Consider the following 20463-nt stretch of genomic DNA (forward strand, 5'->3'; position numbering starts at 1 on the left):
TGTCTTCTTTTTTTTTTTTTTTTTTGAAGAGGATTTCAGTAAAACAAAGAGCTGCTTGCAGTGCTGCAGGAAGGGACAAAAAGACCAAATGATGTGGCGCACGTGAAAATATGGAATAAGGTGTTAGCTGCATTTCATTTACTTTTTGCTTTTGGATTGGAACAATATCTTTTCCAAAAGATTATGTCTGTAAAGCCTCCAAATCCTGTGGCAGAAAGGCTTGGAATGGAATGGTTTTGCTTGTGTTCAGCTTCAGTAATGGCACTTGCCTTTCTCTCTGCTTGAGCTCTCTGCTTTGAACTTCGAGTTCCCTGGTAGGAATCATAACATCAGTATATATATTTACTTAGTGGTGCTTAAATGAAAAGCACATGCAGTGGTGGTTTTATCTGTAACTTAGGTTGTTGTCTTTTGAGTGTATCTTTAATTAGAAGTGCCTGCTATCTTTCAGACACGCTCCTCCCAGGACCTCGGCATCCAGATTGTGGTGCTACTTCTTCTCAAGCCTTTGTTAATGCCAAATTATTTAAAGCAAAAACGATGAAAAGGGAGAATCTCTTTTTAGATTTAGCCTTTGTTGAACAGTGCTGCCAGAAATCCTTGCGTTTTGCCTGAGCTGGCTTTATGTAATGGCTTCTCAGTGGTATTACTGTGGCGGCAGGGAGGCAGACGTGATCAAGTGCAAGTGATGTTTGTGTATAGTTCCCCTGTACTTTAGAGCTGGGTAACTTCTGAGCTGCAAGGTCCGTATCCCCACCACCCCCCGGGTTAGAGATCTGCATGGAATTGTTTTCTGCTTAATCTCCATAGAGGCAGGTGCTGCGGAGTAAGTTGTGACCGTGTTTCATTCTCTAGTGCTTAAGATGCAGGATGGATGTTCTGCGGTTGTTGGCATTTTCCCTGTGGAGAGATGAGTTGTGAGAATTGCTTCACCTGAATCCCACTTAGGGCAGGTAAACCCTGTTGATACATCTGTGTTGTAGGATGAGCCACAAAAACGTTGTGATGTTTCTTAGCTTTTGTGGACGGAGAAGAAGCAAGAGTCTCACAAATAAACAAAGACTGTTCTGCCTCTGAGCTTGTCGGGCTTTTGAGCTGAATAAATAAGTGCTGTTTTGCATTAAGTAGAGCAGATCTTGCTGCATGAGGACACGCTTCTCAGCCGTGAGGAAGATGGACTTGAGTTTGGCTTGGTGAACTAAACGAATTCAGGTTGTGTGGCCTCATCCTGCCTCCCTAGGACGCCGCTGTTACCCATGCTGAATTATTCATACGCTATGTTTTCTAGGAATGCTAAGTTTGTAGGTGAAATCCATAAAAAGCAAAGAGGATGTGTTGCTGAAGGTGGTATCTGCCTTACGGTCTTTCTTGCTGGGGTGGCTGAATGTAGCAGTAGGAGCTGTATTTGGTAGGTGTTGCTATGAATTCAGAAGAGTACTATGCTGTGTTGTGGTTGGTTGTGTCAGTACTATGTCCTCCAGAATACAAAGGCACTTCAAAGTGAGTGGCTTGAAGGGATGTTTCTTCGTTAAAACAAAATGCAAGTATTCTGTGACCTCAAAACGGAGAAAACATCCTCCATGGAGTAGAAAAAGGGAAGTGCTCCCATGTGTGAGATGAGGAACAACTCTACAATTGCTTCCTATTACAAATATGGCACTGAAAAAGCAGTAATAACTTAAAGGCTTGAAACTGCCAAGGAGTTTGACCTGCTTTCGTTAAATTCTTGCTCTAGATTCTTTTCTAGAGAAGTCCCTCTCCTTTCTCTGATGGCGATTAATCTTCAGGGGCTAAAGTTTGCTGCCGTTCCATTTCTGCATGTGTTCGTGCACGCGTGGGACCCTGAGAGACAGCAGTGTTAGTGCTGTAACCGAGCAGAGGTATTCATAGTCTCAGAGGTGAAAAGCACACTCAGGATAACGAATGTATTTGTCTCTTTAGCAAGTTTTTAGGAATTGTCTTCCTTTGTCTTTTCCCTCCCCCAGGCAGAAGTGAATTCAGGAGGATGGGATTACCGTGTGATAAAGCTGGCCCATTGTGCTGCCTTTCAGCATTTGCTGTATCTCGTTTTCAGGGAAGGAACTCCCTCCCCTTTCCCACAAGTCTGTCCCTACCCTTGCTCTTTTGATGGGTTTATACAGGATTTCCTGCTGAGTCAATGGAGGAGGAATGCAGGGAGACAGCAGCCTGGCTTCCACCGCCGCCTTTGCGCAGGGAGCCTTTTCTCTGCTTCAGCCAGAGGATGCTGCAGCTCGGCGGAGGCAGAAGCCAGCGCTGTCTTTTGACGTATGTAAGTGGCGACTTTCTGCTGTATAATTAATAGTTGTAATAAAAGCACATTTACATCCCGTTGCACCGATACCTTCTCTGTGGAAAGATGTAGAGACGCAAGCTGCAGACCGAGTAACGTTTTTGTCCGTGGGGGGGTTTCACCCCGACCATGAATTTAGCGTGATTTTTTCCCTACAGATGCGTGTTCACACAGGGAGCTCCGAGGGCTGCGGCCCCCGGGATCCCAGCCGGCTGCGTGTCCCCGGAGGCGCTGGGGACGGCGCGGGATGTTCTCCCTCTGTAACCGCTAAGTACACGGCCCCGTTTAGTAAAACCCCCAGACCGCTCTCGGGGGGCGCGGGGAGGCCCCGGTTCCTGCCAGCGGGGCCGGCCCGGAGGCGGGCGGGCAGCCCCGGCCCCGCAGCCGCGGTGCTCGGCGCTGCGCAGCGGGACGCGGGGAGGAGCCGCTCCCGGCCCCGCCCCGCCGCCGCGGCCCAATGAGGCGGCGGTCACGTGCGGCAGGCGGGGCGTCTGCCCGCCCCCCCATTTCCTGCGGGTCACGTGGCGGGTGCCCGGCGTTGCCTTGGCAGCGGCGGAGGCGGCTCCGGCTCTCGGCAGCCGGCGGCGGCGGCGGCGGGGGCTCCGGGGCGCCGCGCCCGACCCGGCCCGGCCCCTGGCCAGCCAGCGCGGTGAGCCGGGGCCCGCCCCCGCGGCCCGGGGGGGCTGCATCCTGCCCGGGACGGGGGGGAATCCCCTGCCGGGGGTGGGGGGGTGGGTGTGAGGGGTCCGCTGTGGGCGGAGGAGGGGGTCCCGTCCTGCCCGGCGGTCTTTTGGAGCTCCCTCGGGATGCAGAGGACAGGCCGGCTCTCAGGGTCGTATCCTGACAAAGGGATCCTCTCGCTGGGGGTGCTGTAGGGGAGACAGCTCCTGCCTGCGGTGCAGAGAAGCCCCTGACCCAGGGTGCTGTGGGAAGGGGGGATCCCGGCTGTGGGGAGGGAGCGGGTCCTATCCTGCCTGAGGAGATGCAGGGGATGCTTGGGATGCTGGGTGCCTTCGGAGGGAAGGATCCTAGCTGTGAGAGGGTTGCATCCTGGCCTGGGAGTTCCCCTGTGTGAGGGTGCTGCTGGAGGGGAGATCCTCGCTGTGTGGGGTCGCGTCCTGCCGGGGCTGTGCTGAGAGTGGCTGGCGAGGAGGAGGAGGAGGAGAAATCCCCTGCTCAGGCGATGCCCTGTGAGTAGGCTCCCAGCAGTGGCGGTGGGGCGAGGGGGTCGCATCCTGCTCGGGGTGGGGGGGATCCCCTGCTTGAGGTGCGCTGCTGTAAGGGGGGTCACAGCTGTGGGGTGCTCACACCCTGCCTGGGCAGTGTGACACCCCAGGGGTGCTGCTGGGGGGGTCCCAAGCCAGAAGAGAACATGGGAAGGGGCTCCCCATAGCAAAGAGGGCCTGCGCTTGGGGAGCCCAGAGAGGAGAAGAAGGGGGAGTAGTGGGGCCTGGGGTTAGGCTTAGCCGCGGTGTGCAGGGTCTTGAACGATGCTGTGCAGGGGAGAAGGGCGTTGGTACAAATCTGCTGATCAGTCTCAGGCTGGAGGCCAGGCTGTGGGGCAGAAACCTGGGTCCGAGGAGGGGCCGGTGTCCTGAAGCCAGGCGGAGAAGCTGACAGCGCTGCTGAGACAGCGCTCTGCGGGCGATTGTTCAGGGCATGCTGGCGGTGGGAGGGGGATTCGCATATCTCAGCCCCAGCAGCGTCTGCTTCATTCCCTGCTGTGAAGAAATCCCCGCACGTGCGCTTGCAACTGCACAGGGGCAGCTGAGATGTAAGGCATGGCGAAGGCTTTCCTCGCTACGCTCGCTGCTCCGCGGGACAGCGCTGGATGGATTAACAAAATCGATACGAGGGAGCAATCAGAGGGCTTTCTGTCTTCAGCGGTGTGAAATGACGCGGGGTCAAATGCATCGGTGGTGCAACAGAAGTGAGTAAAGACACAGCTGGGATGGACTTGGCCAGAGCTGGCTCTTAGGCTGAGGAAGAGGTCTCCTGGGGAAGTCCTGATTCTCCATCCAAAACTCAACAGCCCTGTGCGGTAAAGCCCTGTAGGCTAGTTATTGCTATAAGAGCAAGTGTCCTGAACCTTTAACGTTGCAAGGCAGGAACATGAAATCTCCAGAATAATTCTCCCCTGCTGCAGATAACTGGCTGAAAAGTCTTTCTAGAGTAAAACTGCTTAAGATACTGTGCATGTAAAATGCCTCTTTGGTCTTGTGTTTCAGCCCTTGGAGCCCTCCACCCATGTCCGTAGCCAGCAAGGTGAATTTGCTGTCCTGTTGCTGCTTGTTTGGGCTACGTTTCTGTTTATGGATTTTATTCTGAAGTTGTTTACTTATTTGGGAACATCTCTTGAGCTGCTTCAGAGTGAAAATTCATCCTTGTGGTATTTTTAGCTTATTTTTCTAAGGAAAGAAGCAGATATGATTGGGTACTCTTGCTCTCCCTCTGTAACCTCTGAATTCATTTGTCTTTTCAATGGAATTTGTCCCAGGGGTTGACGTTTCCTACATACAATGTTCCTACGCATTTTGTGAAAATAAATGGCAGGGTAGAGGCCATTAGGGTCCCAGCTAAGGACAAAGCTAATAAGTTCACCCCCCACTATACATTGCAGAATCCACACAGGATGTTGTCACAGGAAACAGCTTCGCAGTCTTGCTGCTCACAGAATGTTTCTCCTCTGATCCTCCCAGGAGACTTGGGGAGAGATGTTTTTTCTTCTTCTGTAAAATAGGTGATCCTTGCCTTTTTCTGGAAACACAGAGCAAGCAGGGAGGTTTGTTCCTCTTATTCTGTTCTTGTTTTTATTGTTGTGTGAAAGTTCTTTTACGTTTTGGGGTTTTTTTTTTTTTCTTTTTAATAATTTGAAAACTGCTCAGCAGTTCAGGAGCCATCCTGGAGTCCTCCAGGGGCTGTAATAGTGGCCATGTCAAAAACTGCCCAGAAGAACAAGGCTTGTGCTCTTGCTGCCATCCTTATTATGTCTGAGGGGGCTGAAATCTGAAAGCCCACCATGCTCAGGAGAGGCAGACACTCTTACGACCTGCAATGCTTCATTTGCTGCTGAAGTCTAACCTTATTGTGCCTGGAACAGCTTTGTTCCCTTTCAGTAATACCATTTGGAGTTGCGGGCAGTTGGTGTCCTTCTTATCTTTCCCACTTCCTCAAATCTCACAGCAAATGGTGGTTTATTAGCTGGCCCGTGCGAGCTCCGAGCTGGGTGGAGCAGGGAGAGGATGGAGGCAGGCCTGGGGCTCCTCTCAAGTGAAAAGCAAGGTGCTGATGACCTTGAGGTGTGGCGCTGGGACTAATTAGTACCACACCACGTGTGATTCGGGGCATGCATCTCCTCCTTCTAGGAGCCTGTAAGTATTCATAGCCAAAAAGGTCTTGTGTGGTGCAGCTCTGATGTTGCTGCCTGCCACTGCTGTGGTGGTCGGGGGCAGAGCTGTGAGTGCCGGGATTAATCACAGAATCATGGTTTCCATTCTTCAGAAGGCTGAGGTAAACATCCAGTTTCAGATGTTTGTCAGAGTTGAGAAATTGTTGGTCAAAATATTTAGCGAATCCGGTTCTGTGTCCGCGGATGGCACGGAGATCACCGGAGCCATCCGGCAGTGGCCTGGCTAAGTTGTGGTGTGAGGAGGGGGTGGTCTGGACCTCGCGCTTGTCTCTGCTGGCTGCTGTGGCATTCACCACCTGAAATAGTCTTCCTGCTTTCTTCCATCTTTCGGTGTAATCTCTTGAATCTGAAGACGCTGAAACTACCTGGAAGGCAGCTAGCTTTTCCCCTTGGAATTGTCTTTTCCTTTCCCCATGCTAAGAGCCACCGGTGGAAGTAAGGGAACAGGATTCTTTGTCAGATGTGGCTGATAAGTGGAGTGTGAGCAGTTCAGGAAATGTAACTTCCCGCTGCAGGAGCTTGGGAAGTTCATTTGTTAACCCTACGCAGCGTTCAGCTCTATGACTTTTGGGGAAGTCTTGGGGAAGAACCATGCCCATTTAAACTGAGCTGTGAGGAGCGATGGTTTAACTGAAAACCTTGTTTCCAAAGAAAGAGCAAAAAGTGACTCGCTGAACACGCTAGCTGGAGTTATTCTGGTGCTCTAAAGGAGATGCATTTGGAGCCAATCCGTGATGCGCTGTGAAATTAACTGTCAGCCTAAAACAAAATTATAAGATGGGGGCCCTATTTCCAAAGTGTCGTTATGTAAAACAATTTATTTTATTAGCAAGGAGGAATTAAAGGGGAAAGCTGAGATGCTAGCTTTGAAATGAAAAGCCGGATGCTGTGCAACCTTTCTGAATTCCTACTGGAGTAGTTCCCAGGTTTACTTGTGTAAACCATGGTCATTTTTAGCAATTACAGATGGTCCTTTCTCTGTTCTGTGCCTTGCAAACTTGATGGTATTTGGTCCATCATTTTTCTACTGACTGAGGGTAACTTTGTTTAAATGTAGCTTTTGCAGTAGTCGATGCTTGCCCTGTCTGCTACCTCCTTTTGAACGTGACTGTTGTTTCCTCAGCCTTTGTCTCACCATGAGTTCCGAATTGAACGTTCCAGTGGATCCTTCCACTCCTGCTTGCTGCTCTGAACCTGGCACGAAAGGCATGGATTATCGGGACTGGGTCCGTCGCAGCTATCTGGAATTGGTCACATCAAACCACCACTCCGTTCAAGCCCTTTCATGGAGAAAATTGTACCTGAGCCGAGCCAAACTGAAAGCTTCCAGCAGAACCTCTGCTCTGCTCTCTGGATTTGCGATGGTACGTGTACTTTGTAGCAACACTTTCTGGATCGTGAAGGTTTTGATTCTGTAAAATCATCTATTAATCAGTGTTTTCCTCCTGTGAAGAAGCAGGACCTACTGTTGTTTTCTGAAGAGGCAGGAGGCATCTGCCTGGGGGCTTCTGCTTGGCTGCTGCTGAAAAGTTTGAGGCTGGGTCTCTCAAGGCAGCAACGGATACATGAGCTGCTTAACAATCAACCCACGCACTCCCAAGTCAGCCCTTTAAAAATACTAATCCCCTACATGCAAATGATCCTAAGCGCTCCACCAGTGTTGCTAAACAATACAGGACCTGGGCTCTCCTTTGGCCCCGAGGCCACTCGTCTCTGGCTGCCTTCGCAGGAGGTTGCACTTGGGCGTGGAGCTCCCCCGGGCCCCTGCGGTTGCTGTGGTCCTGAACATTATCTTAATTTCTGTGTGTGTTTTTTTCAGGTCGCAGTGTCTAAAATAAGGTGGAGGTTGGGTCACAGTCTGCCAGAGCGAAGTTTGCATAGTGTGATCGGGGAGATCGTGTTATATGCTGTGAGAAGAGGCCCTGCAGCCTCAGACCTGGTATCAGAGGACTCTGTAGCCTGAAGGGAGCCAAACCTGGTATATTTTTGTCAGTGCTGCCTGTTGGGAATAATCCCTGATACTTGCTTTCCTCCGTGCAGCGCTTGGGTGTTATCTGGAAGCTATCTGCATAGGTCAACACCACGTCAGGGAGCAAGCAAATAAACAAGATGGAGACAGTCAGTGCTCCGGTGCTTAGACCTCAGCCGTGGTGTTAGCAAACTACAGATGTGCTGCGTCGGTGCGAGCCTCTTCATCTCCCCTCCGGTTCTTGCTTACCGGGAGTGAGAACTGAAACCTGTTGGGTGGAGGTTTTCTGCTCAGGAAGTGGGCAGGTCTGGTTGCTCCTGAGGTCTGTCAGCTGAATGCAGAGAGGCAGAGGGCAGCGCCTGGGTGAGCGGGACGTGATGTGAAGATGTCGCATCCTGCAGCTCAGAAGCTGGGGCGAAAACAGATCTCAGGAACTTTCTGGATAGCTTTCCGTGATTTATTTTAGCTCCTTCCGCTGTTTTTAACCCCCTCAATCCCCCAGAATGTGAATCATCTGCAACATTACAACAGTCTGTTTGGGATGACAAAGCTGGTCACCCAAAGTGAAGCTGGAAAAATGCAAGTGGGGAGTTAAGTGGGAGCAGGCTGCAGGGGAGAGAGGGTGCCTGGTCGCTTTGCGATTCCTCTCCGCTCGCTGACTGCGTGCATGTGATGCTTGTAAAAACTTTTCACATGGCGTATGTTGGTTTGTAACCAAGCTTGCGTGCTGAAGTGGCAGAAAACACCGCCTCGTTTTGAGAAAGTTGAGTGCTCTCCTGTAGGTTTCTTTCACTCAGAAGCTTCCTTACTTTAAAAAGCAGCTCATGTGCTTGCCCTTTGTGCCTCTGGGTTACTTGACTTTCGTGTTAGTCATTTGTGACTGTTCTCCTTAACGTGATCATTAAATTAACGTTTTGCAGTGTTGTGAACTGATCGATCCAGGCAGCGTGGTTACACAAACAGGTGCCCGTGCTGGGGCGTGCTGTCGCTGGCATCGCAGGGACTCGGGGGGGGGCTTGCAGCCCACCCACGCTGCGGGGCTGAGCCACGTATCTGAAAACAAAGCGTGCCTTCTCAACTCGCACAACAGAAGGTTGCTGAAAGTCCTCGGCAAACATGCAAAATTAACCGTTTGACTTCTGTTCTCTTAAACTGTTTAAAATGCAAGTCAAATAAACACATAGGTATAAGTAGTGTTAATTATAGATCACCAGTTTAACACCATAAGAACACCTAAAATCAGTAATTGTCAGAAATCAAAATTTTCACAATAAGGAATTCTCTTTGTTGGCAAGCTTTTTCCCAGCTGATCATACTGGGCCTTCCAGTGAAAGCTGAGGTATCTGTTCCTACCACGCTATTTCTCCTTTGGTAATTTGGCAAGCAGGCATTTAGTACATGGATGTTCACTCTCTAATGAGAGCATCTATTTGGCTATTGATGAAAGTAGAGAAGTTATTTAGAGTTAAATAGTTTCCCTGAAGCCCTGTGTGCATTTAACTGTGTAAACAAATGTCATACAGGGCTTGGCTACTGCTTTATTTACTTCCCTGTCAGTGTGTTTGATTCAAGCCAGTTCCATATTGGCTGAAAATTATTACGAGCTGATGGATATTTAATCAACAGGCGGTGGCTTTGATCCAGCTCCTTCTGGACGGGCTGCAGAATAATGCGAACCTTCCTCGTTACTCAATGCTATCTCTGGTATTTCTGGCAGAGGTGGGCAGATCAGGAGGCTGTGGGTCCTTTCCAGTGCCAGATCTGTTTGGAGGTGGGCTGTAGGGCTACTGCATTTGCCCCAGGGAGACTGCAGACAAAGATTTAGAGGGAGCTTAGAAAGCCTCAATCATTTTCCTGATGGAAGTAAGAGCTATTACTGCTAGTTAGTCTTCTTGATACTTGTCCAATTGCTACAGGATAGGTATTTGATTTAAAAAAAAAAAAAAATCCAACAGATCTACTGGAGCAATTGTTTTTAGCGGCTGCCAAACTATCTGTGTGAATGTAACATGGTTTATGTTAAGCCATTTGTCATCCTTTTGCCTGATAGTATCTATCCTGGTCTAAATTTCTCAAGATGAGCATCATCTTTGTTGTGGACAATCTGGGCTATACTGGTCTAAAAAAAAGGTAATTGCATGTAATTTAATTGCAGTTTAATTCTAAAATGTTCTGAGTATTTGGTCCTTTAGCAAACCTGTGAGAGTGGAGTTCAACAGGGTGATTCTCAAGCTTAAAATTAAGCCTATGCCGAGATCTTCTGCGGCTTGGCAGAGTGCTCAGTGCCTTGCAAAGTCAAGCCCTTGGCACCTTGGCTTCTGGGAAGAGGTTGCAATAAAGGGGGCTGTTATCACAGAAGAGTATAATTGCATCAAACGTGACATATTAATAGTTTTACAGACTAAGCAGCATATTTAATGATTTTTAAATGGGTTATGTCAGCTTGTCCTCTTTCTCTTATCCCGGTCAGAGAATGACATGACAGTCTGTACAGGGTAAAGCGATAAGAGCTCGTTCACCTTTCCAGTACTTGTTTGGGTTAAATGAACTGTTTTTCTGCCTTGCTGCCCTATCTGGATTGTTGATGTTTTTCCCTGAAATACCTCTTACTGAGCCATCAGTCAGTGTTAAAAATTCATCACATTGCACAGCTGAAGCTAGCCCTAGGGAATAGGTTAGTCTGGGAGGAAACATCCAATTAGCTGAACAGTACTGCTCATGCGAAGGATAACAAGTAGAAATTGATATGTTGACATCAGCCAGGCTTTCAGCTTTAATATAAAGCTATAAATTGAACATGCAGGTACGATTCCTATTCAGCTTGCTGAATACTGTGTCTCCGGGTATTACAGCACCCAATAATGAACAATATACCTGCAGCTTTCCCTGGCTCACAGGGTGTGACTGACAATCACAGCACTGTACAAATTCATTGTACAGAACAGTGCAGCAGAGAGTAAGTTTGATCTCCTCCTTCTCAAATCAATATAGAGGGATCCGCAAAGAGAACACATGCGAGGCAACGTGGCATGTGTTTTGTTTAAATTGACCTTGCAATAGATGGTGAAGCCAATCCTGCGTTGTTATTTTCTCCACTATTCGACAAGGACTATTGCAAACTGCAAACAGGAACCTTTAAAAAACAACAAAACCCGTAAAATGCACACATGTTCATAATCAGAACAAAAATCTGGCGATGTCCAAGAACTGCCGCAATATTTTTGGTGTCTCTAATATTCTAAATAGTTGATGTAGGTGTAAAATCTGGACTTGTAGAGATTGACCATTTGCTGCTGCAAACACACATGTTATGTCTTGGCTGCTACTAAATGTGTTCCAACTTGACTGTGATCCCCTCATTCAGGCTGCTGGTGGTTTCAGAGTAAATGCAGGTAAGGCAGCAGTCATGCTAACACAGGCACTTGCTTTCATCCCCTTTAATCCTTTTCAGGGTTACCCACAGGGAGAACATGAGCATTCCCCTCATCTTCCAGTGCCTAAATTATATTAACAAGTAATGCCAGAGCAAATGGTGCAGATTTTTATACAGAGCCTGAAATGGCTGCTCAGCGGTGGTCTCATGCAAAGTCTGGATAAAATAATGATGAGTCTCTTCTGCAAAAACCATTTACCCCCCAGAATTGAGCTGCTTGTTCGGACTTCGCCTTCTCATGATGATCTTGAGAGGCACTGCCCTGAGGCAGGCATCCAAGCATGGGCTTCTCCTTAACGCATCCGGAAAGCTGTGCCACGCCGGAGCAGTAGGTCGCCTGGGCTGACCAGAGGTTTTGCCTGCTGCCAGGCAAGTTAGTATCTGTGCAAATCATGAAGTGCAGCTGCAGATCCAAGCAAGCCGCTAGAGAGGAATGTTTGATAGTCTTGTCCACTGTTTTTGTAGCTTCTCTGAGCACAAGGTTTCTGCAGTCCTTTCAGGGGTGCCGCCGTGCAGAAGTACTATTTTACTTCACAGGTAGGTTAAGTAATTTTACGAGTTCTAATGCTAAACCAGTTAACAGACCTGTACTAAGACTCCAGTTCTGATCTCTCAAGAGCCCCTTGCTCTCTTGTGCTTATTCTGCTTGTTAAGCTTTCTTTGTTTAAAGAAAAAATAGACAACTTGCTATATGATAGCTCGTTTTGAGAAAATAGACTCTTATCCGAGTTGTTGAACACACCCATAAGGCAGTAGCTGTCCACTTCTGTTGAGTATATTAGTAAGTTATTAGCTCTCAAGGGAGAAATTTGAGGATATAAATAACTTGTATCTGGGCATATTTGTAATAAAAACAAACGTACAATGTTCTGAGAATAGAAGGCAGCTATTTTAACTGTGGACTAACTTAAACTTGTAAAGTAGCTTGCATGCTTCCCATGGGGGGTAGTGAAACCTTGCTGGCCGCTGGCCAGAAGAGCTGCTTTTGCTTTTCTTCATGTGCCTGAAGTCGAAACTTCCTGCACCGCAGCTGCAAGCGGAAGGAGAATGTGTGATGGGCGGGCGGGCTAGCAGGCTGTCAGCCGCCTCTGAGCTCCACTTGTTGTCTAATGAGTTCCTTCTGTTGTGCGTTTGGTTTGATGCAGTTCGTATGGCTCACAGTTGCAAGGAGAGACATGTTACTTCAGAAAACTACAGCGCAGAAACGTGCACGTGAGCCTTCAGAAAGGCCAAGCTGCAGACTGCCTGTACATCTTCATGGGAAACAGAAATGATGCATTTAGGCTGCCATTCTCAAAAGCACTTGAGTGTGTACTTGACCTTAGGTGCTCTTCCTGAATAAAGATGCTTTCCCTGCATGAAAGCCTTGAAAAGAGGAAAACTAGCAGCTGTTGACAAGTTTTTTGTTTCTTTCCCCCCAGGTTGCCATGGTGGAGGTGCAGCTGGAGGTGCAGTACAAGTACCCCCAAATGCTGCTGATTGCTTTCAGTGCCTGCACAACAGTGCTCGTGGCTGTTCATCTCTTTGCCCTTCTCATCAGCACCTGCATTCTGCCTAACGTGGAAGCAGTGAGCAACATCCACAACCTGAACTCCATCAGTGAGTCCCCGCATGAGCGCATGCATCCCTACATTGAGCTGGCGTGGGGCTTCTCCACCGTCTTGGGGATCCTCCTTTTCCTTGCGGAAGTCGTGCTTCTGTGCTGGATAAAATTTCTGCCTGTAGGCTCCATCCCGAAAAATGAGACCACCAATGCCGAGAAGCACAGCAGCCACGCGGGTTGGCAGTCAGCACTGGTCTCCACCATCATCATGGTCCCAGTGGGTCTGATTTTTGTCGTCTTCACCATTCACTTCTACCGCTCTTTGGTGCGGCACAAAACGGAGCGCCACAACCGAGAGATTGAAGAGCTTCACAAACTGAAAGTGCAGTTAGACGGGCATGACAGAGGTATGCAGGTAGTGTGACAGAGAGGCAGAGGCTGCTTCCAGCAAATCCGCTCAGCTAAGGCTAAGAGCAAAATACCTGTTTTGCTAGTGGGTGAGACGCACCAGTGATGGATTGTCTTGAGGCTTAAATATGTAAACGCTAATTGCCTGCCATATATAGCTGTGGGTTCTAGTGCTGTTTCAGATGCTGGGGTCTCTGGCCTGTTTCTGGTCCTACAGACTCGCGTACTTACGTCGACACTGCCACAGAGTTCAAGGTCAACACTATATCTACCTTAACATTGGTTCAGGTAGCCAAAAATCTGTATTTTTTACAAATGCAATATTCCGTTGCCAAAAGTAAAACTGCATTAGCTGCCCAAAATGCCAGTGTTTGTGTGTAGGACCTGTCTTATGTGTCAGAACTCCCTGGCTGTCAGTGCAGCAGCAATTAACTGGCAGCTCATTTCTAGAGCTGAGCTGGTTAATGAGGGTGTCTGCAACTGACTTGAGGACATCCAGGAAAGCACAATAGAAACTGTGAGTGTGGATCACCTTTGCTCCAAAGCAAGTGTTCCATAAGCACATAACCAGAAAGAAATCACCCTTAGCTTTTATGTTCTTTTCTTGCTATTGCTTACTATATTTTTACAGCTGGGGAGGTAGAATTTCGAATTGGAAGAGGCTGGAAAGTTCTGTCATACTTTCTTCAGCAGCATCTGTCACTTTAGATTGAATGAATGCCAAGATCATGTGTTTTTTCCCAATAAGAGGCAAGAGTGCCTAGGGAAGGCTTACAGGTGTTATACTTTTAACAAGGACATTCTTAAAACAGAACAGTGACAGGGAATTTAATGAGACAAAACTTTGAAGGACTAGAAAAGCAAGTTTCAAGGAGGTAAGAAGTGATAGCATATAGCATATTGTAGAAATCTGTCACTATGTCGTCTTCATTTCTGTGTTGTCGAGATGTCTGCCTCATTTGCTGGAGAGAACAAGCCCCAGTCCTGCATATTTCATCAGTTGTTTGTTTTGTGTGTGTTTTTTTTTGTCAGCTGTAGCATTTGTCTGTCAAAAATGAATGCTTCCTTCTCCCTCCACCAAAGCAGGCAACTCCTCTGGTGGAACCTGGACCTGTACTGGCGAGTCTGATGGAGCTGGATCCGATGAGAGAGCTGTGTACTATTAAAGAGCTATCACGTTTCATTTGAGCTGACTTTTTTTTTTTCAGCAGCAAAGAAAATGGCACTTGCACGTCTGTATTGCTTAGCAAGGGAAGCTTGTAAATTCTATAGCATCCTCATGGGTGAAAACTTCTGTAAAAATGATTTTACAATTTATGGTAACTTTGTGGAGGGAAAAGAGTGTTTTGCAATCATCAGCTCTTTTAAGGGAAAGTAAGGCTTTCTGCCACACAGGGCTGAAAGAAGCATAAGCACATTTTCTTGGCCCTGATCCTGTGCTGATTTCCTGCTCTGCACTCAAACATTGCAGTTTCAGAGTCTCCCAGGCCTTATAGGTTTCTGAAATCATTAAGGATGTTTGTAATGTTCTATTTAACCCAGGTCCCTTATTCCACTGGGATTTGAGAAATCTAATGGCAGTGTATTACATGTCAGCTTCCCGGAATGGAGCGTACACGCAAATCCCAGTGCAGCAGGGTGAGACTATCCCTGTATTCCTCTCTGGCGAGGGCCTTGGGAACCCAACTCTAAATCCCTCTTGTTTACATGTGAGTTTGAGCATTGCTGAACAAGTTGCTTAGCACTGTGTCTGTGGCTTTCATCTGTTGTTCTTGCCGCAGTTGGCATGTACCATATTGGCTGATGTGCAGCAAGGAAAATAGTCTTTGTGTGCTAAATGACTAGTCTGTACTTATGTGCATAAGCAAAAAATGAGGAGTGTCCTCCAGGAAGTGGGTGGTCGTGAAATTCATATGATCTCCCCAGGACTCCGCCCTCTCTCCCTCCTCTTTTTACCATAATAAAAATTAAAGGTTTATACAACAAAATCAGAGTTGAGTTTTCTGCCAAGCATTACACACGTAGGCTCTCCTACCAACAAAATTTCTGTTGTGAGGCCAGGACTAGACCAGATAAGATGAATCTCCCATCTGTACTTTGCAGTCTCCTTTAACATCAGTAATAATAGGACTCTATGTGCTGTGGAGCTCAGGAGGTTAAGGAAAGTATTGAGCCATTTTTGTAATTAAAAAAAAAAAACAAAACAAGTTTCACAGTGTGCATGCAGTGCTGTGAAAGCAGTGCAGCTCATTTGGAAACAGCGAAATTGTTCATTTAATTCTTTGCAAATATAATAAACTTCAGAAAATGGAGAAATACAGCAGAAACTGTGCTTTGATTTTGTAGAATAACTTGGTGAGGCTTTGGTGGAATTGGATTCAGGATAAGTCTCAAGGCAGCAGATCGGTGACTGGAGTGGGATCGCCTCGCTCTAGCAGGGAGTCTGAGGTATGGTTTGAGATGGTGTCCCAAGGGCGAATGCACTTAAAACAGAATAATAATGTGCTTTCCCATCTTTGCTCGCAGCTTTGTTTCTTGGGTCTCTCTGGGCGCTGAGTTCTCCCTTCCACAAGAAGCCCCCAGGAGTATTTTTGCTCTTTGACTCTGGCATCTGTGATCTCTCTAGGTTACCCATCACCTTTGTGCTGTAACTCCTCTCCTTCTTTCCCAACAGCAGCATTTGCTTTTCTTGCTCCTGCCTCTCTTCCTCCAACTTGTTTACATTTTCACCACTGCTGGGTCCAGACTTCTGTTGCAGAAAGATTGCCTGTGGTATCAGCCACAGGAGTTCATCCGTAAAGGAGTAGGGACGTTGTACTTGTCCAGATGGGTGTTTCTGTGGTACAGTGCCAGAAAATCCTCCTTGCTTCTGCTGCTGCCCCTGTGGCTGTCAGCAGGATTCCCATCAGTCAAGCATGGAGATGCCTGCCTTTCCACACCATCGCTGGTGTCCCAGCAGGGCTGGCAGCGCACTGTGTCACGTCCAGGTTTGCCTGCTGGTGCCTGGCCATGTCTGTCCTGTGCTGTCACCTCTCTGTCATTCCTGGGGTGTCTGTCGTTCCTGGGAGCTCCTGAGTTTTGTGTGGCTCCGTTCCTGGGGTGCCTGCACAGGGATGCTTCTCCCAAGGGTCCTACCCTTGGGCTGGGACATGTCTTGAGGACCTCCCCTGACGTGTGTGTTAGCTTTCTGTACCAGCCTTGGGTGCTGTAGGTTGGGATGGCTGTTGCCCTAATTCTCAGCTCCCTTGGGCTGTGACTCTCTGGACTGGTTCTTGCCTTGTTTGGGCCATTTCTTCAATTTCTGCAGTGGGACTCGCCTTGGCTTGCTGCAGGGGACAGCCACGATCTCACTCGAGAGTCCCGAGTCCTCTTTCAGATTTTTTTGGACAGTTTTTGCCCAGCAGAAAAATGCCTCTGCAAGCTCCAGCACTGGAAAGACGCTTCCTAAAGCAGGGAAGGAGCTGTCGAGGACAGGGGTACAGCCCTGCTTCATATCGTTCCTGGGCACCTGCCTTGGTTTAGGAGGCGACTGCTCTCCCTCCCTCGTTAGCAGGAGTCAAGACCGGGCACAAATGCAAGCCGGAGGGAGCTGCCGGAGCAGTATCAGGTTGTCCTTTTGCTGTGGTTAGTGGCAGCCCTTACTCTGCAAATTCCCTATTTTTAACATTGCCCTGGGGCAGCCCTGGCTCTGGTAGCTGCCGCCCCGTTGTTTCAGTGGATATGTGACCCTCGGAGAGGCTTTATGACCAGGGGAGATGGAGCAGATGTTGGATTTGACCGCCTGGGCCTGACCCACGTGACGGATGAAAGTGATACCGTGCGAGAGCCCCGGGTGGAGCACGCTCTGCGGTAAGCGCTCAAATATGTGGAAGTGTTTATAGAGAGCTGGTGGGGTGAGTGCAGCCGCAGAGCGAACATCCTTCAGTTCCCTGGCGCTGGGACTCGGGGATGGGCAATCCCAGCTTGCCACGGGGGCGGCAGCACTGGGCTCAGGGATGGAGGTGCAGGGCGCCCAGCCAGCTGCGGGACTGGTTGCTCGCGCTTCACATTCTCTTGCCTTTCTGTGGCTTTACGTGGGATTTCATAATGTGCTTTCTCTTTTTTTCCCTGCCTTAAACAAATAAAAGGCCTTTGAGTTTTCCTGTTTCTGTGGCTTCGTTATCTTCTAAATCTTGTTGCATCTGCTTTTAAGACAGCTTCCTCAATGCCCCCCGCCCTGAGCCGCAACCTCAAATTCAGATCCCAGCACAACTGGGCCAGCGTGGTTATTTTCTGATTAACTTTTCGCAGGCTGCCTCCTCTGTACCCATTTCAAACAAAGCAGTTTCAGTAATTACTGACTGGCTGAATTTGGAAAGCATTCCCGTGAATACCTGTGTGTACAACTGGGAGCTTCCCTTCTGCTCAGGGTGGTAAAACAATGAGCGCTAAGTGCTAGGAGAAAAAAAAAAAATCTCAGTGTTTTTGCTTTGCCTATTCTTGTTTTATCTCTGCATGAACAATATTTCATGTAGAACAACATATGTATCTCAGTTATTGTCCAGCTGTGTGAGAGAAACTGGATAAACTCGCTAAGTTTTATGCTTCTTGCTGACTTCAGACTGAGTTTTTGAAAGGCAGCACAAGTCCTCCAGCATCCTCTATGGGTTAACTTGGGTTTTGCCTCTTTTTTTTTTTTTTTTTTTTAAAGCTTGGCCAGATATTATCCTTCTCCTTTTAAAATACACAACTAGATAACGATTAGATGTGCTTCCTTTTAATGAGCGCCTGGTTCTTGTTCTGTTTTTTACAAGTGCTAATCTTGGCTAAGAAGATCAACAGCTGTGATAGGAACTTGTATAACATGAAGACCACTAAAGTTTGTCTGACATTAATAGTACTAGCATAGTGGCCAAAATTACTTTTAAGAGCTAATTAATTAAGACTAAAACCTCTATATACTTTTCTCAGCTTTCTATGATATTTGACAATCCAAATCAATTGTAAATGTTTTGTAGCGCTGCGATTCTGGCTTTTTAGAAGAGAATGTACATAAAGTTTTATAAAGTAATACAGAACCAGTGGATGTGTAATTGCAGTTTGATCAAAGGTGATGCCCAAGAGGCTGTTTAACAGGTGAAAAATGTCAAAAGACAGACATAGCAATGACTGTGTGGTGACTAGATTAAGTTTGGGACTTCAAAAACATCTAGACAAAGCCCTCAATTTTTGGCTCAGAATATAAGTATTTGCATTTTTCAAATTTAAGATATCAACTAGAAAGCGCTGGAATTTTTCTGGCAAGAATGGCAGCTTCCCATATAGTTTGATCAAGCCAGAAAAATTCAGCTAACAAATGCAGAGCACAAAATGAACTAATATTGTTTATCTTGTTATTGTGGCACTGATTCATCAGAAGCCATCATCCGCTTTCTCTGCGAAGAGAGTGAAACAGCAAGTACGCGCACAGAAAGTATTTTAAAAGGCTGAGAGCACAATATAAATCTAAAAGGGAGCACTGGAAATAAGGGCCAAACATTAATGGAAATACTTGACTGCTGCAGTTTGCTGAGCAAAGAGCAGATTGCTGGAGAGGCTCAGTACAGAAAGGGTGATGAGGATATGGGCTCAACGCTTGCTTTATCTATGAAAGCCTGCCCTGGGTTTCCTCCCATAGTGTGGCTTTGTGCTGAGCTCCAGCAGGCTGCCAGCCCTGTCCTCCTGCTTGGCCGAATGTCCTCTGCTCCGATGGCAGCTCCGGGTGCTGGCCTGGGGACATCACGTTCTCTACGGCCGCCGAGCCCTGTGGACACCAGCGGCATGGTGCTGATCACACCAGTCTGCCGGAAAAAGGTTAGGAACCGCTGTTTTGAGAGCACAAGGCCCTGCTTTTGGGAGCGAGCTGGAGAAGTTGCAGCTTATGAGAAATTCCTTGGGATAAAGCTCGCTGTGAGCAGACGTGGCCTGGCTGTTGCATGTTGGCTGGCTGTGTTTGCAGTGATGGGTTTCCATCAGAGGGCACGCTGCCACTGCCAAAACCGCTGCTGGAGCGTGTAGGTGATGCTCCCCAGCCAGGCTGGATGGAGGTTTGGGGTTTAGGACTGCCCATGGGAGCTCTGCTCGTGGGTCCCCGTTGGAAATATCACACAGATGTCCACAACTGTTTAAATACTGGGCTAAACTGAAACTGGTTCATTGCAGCCACAAAGCACTCTAGTTGTATCTGTTAGCTTAAACTGATAAAAAATATCCCGATTCCCCCAACTGATTTCTAGTAACCGTTTTGTTGGGTGAAGAGCTCCCTCCCCTGCAGTGCCTGAAGCGGAGGGCAGTGTCTATGGCACGAGTAAGTAAAGTAAAACATAGAGTAAAACCTGTGCATTGTGCCAAGGAGGTACTTCTAGGGCAGAAACAGCTGCGCAGGGACGCTGAGATCCCAGGTATAAATGTGTCCCCTTTCCTTACCAACTAAAACCAGGTGGCATTGAGAAGTGTTGTTTTACTGCTGTAGGTGTGACTGTGCTGAATGGTTTTGATGCCACAACTGTGTTTAATAAAGGATCACACTTCTTCCATGGCACAACTTCATTTTCAAGTGCACAGAAGTTTGTTCAGAGGAGACAGATGGCCTCAAATCAGCTTCTGCTACAAATGACTACTTGAATCTTAGGTACAAGGCATGATTCAAACCTGACTGCTGGAGGTGCCAAGAAAAAAAAATGATAGCCGCCAGCGTTGCAGTCTGTTGCCCAGCTTATTCCCAAAATCAGACTCTTGCTACTGAGAGTTGACAGCAGGGTTCAGAGATGACAAATGATCAGAAAATAACACAGTCTGTGCAAGTCTTTGGTCTGAACCCTGTCCAAGCTGTCTCTGCAGAGGTCGGCATCGCCCCCCCACAAATGCTGCTCTTTGGTCCCAGAAGATATAGTTCACACATGGTATTTATGATTAATCCTCACTGTTAGAGCAGGAATCTTCAGCAAAGGATAATGACTTTAATTAGTTCTCAGTGCGTTGCACTGTCTGTGGAGAGACGCTTGCTTACCCTCCTCCCCTGGAGAGCTGATCTCTAGAGGACCTACCTGAAGGGGGTGAGAAGATAGTTGTGTCCCTACGGCACAGTGCAACGCTAAAAGCAGTACGACAGAACCAACTACAGGCCAGGAAAGGTTAAAATCTGCTGCAGGGCTTGGGGTGAATCTGTGCCAAGGGCTGTTTGATACTCAGCTCAGTTTAATGATTCTAAGTTTATTTCGTGGTTTAATTTAAGTATTTAAGAACTGGCTATTTGCTTTTTGCCTTTTGTTACAATACAGCTAATTTCTGACTTTCGCCTAAAAGCTCCCATCGCCCAGGAGAGTCTTCAAAGAAATAAGCAGCCCACCCCTTCCTTGCACTCTTTTATTTC

At 47.8% G+C, this 20463-nt stretch overlaps 1 protein-coding gene across 13 annotated transcripts; it reads left to right on the forward strand.

Annotated features, from left to right (window-relative positions):
• The first annotated feature begins 46 nt into the window (after positions 1-46).
• Positions 47-20400, forward strand: ORAI2 (ORAI calcium release-activated calcium modulator 2). Of its 13 annotated transcripts, none has more exons than XR_015703571.1 (5): positions 2823-2960; positions 6844-7084; positions 12544-13072; positions 15420-18905; positions 19564-20400. XR_015703571.1 is itself a non-coding variant. In XM_087752277.1 (4 exons), exons 2-4 carry the CDS (start codon positions 6857-6859, stop codon positions 14237-14239), a joined length of 840 nt encoding a protein of 279 aa, XP_087608403.1. In that variant the 5' UTR covers positions 47-2290; positions 6844-6856; the 3' UTR covers positions 14240-14256. The 13 variants fall into 13 exon arrangements, 9 of the variants coding, with proteins under 9 accessions (XP_087608403.1, XP_087608407.1, XP_087608408.1 ...); XR_015703570.1 differs by having other exon boundaries at positions 15420-16922; positions 17364-20400; XR_015703572.1 differs by having other exon boundaries at positions 15420-16680; positions 16754-20400.
• The last annotated feature ends 63 nt before the right edge of the window (positions 20401-20463 follow it).

This window comes from Nipponia nippon, unplaced genomic scaffold (assembly GCF_047370975.1).
Source record: "Nipponia nippon isolate SJK-2023a ecotype South Korea unplaced genomic scaffold, ASM4737097v1 scaffold_15, whole genome shotgun sequence".
Classification (NCBI taxonomy): Eukaryota; Metazoa; Chordata; class Aves; order Pelecaniformes; family Threskiornithidae; genus Nipponia; species Nipponia nippon.

Bases quoted from the DNA above. Each gene is read 5' to 3' on its own strand.
- ORAI2 (XM_087752282.1), top strand. From the start codon at position 6,857: ATGAGTTCCGAATTGAACGTTCCAGTGGATCCTTCCACTCCTGCTTGC. The intron at 7,085-12,543 runs GTACGTGTACTT...CTTTCCCCCCAG, and splicing joins TGCTCTCTGGATTTGCGATG to GTTGCCATGGTGGAGGTGCA. The intron at 13,081-14,156 runs GTAGTGTGACAG...CCTCCACCAAAG, and splicing joins GGCATGACAGAGGTATGCAG to CAGGCAACTCCTCTGGTGGA.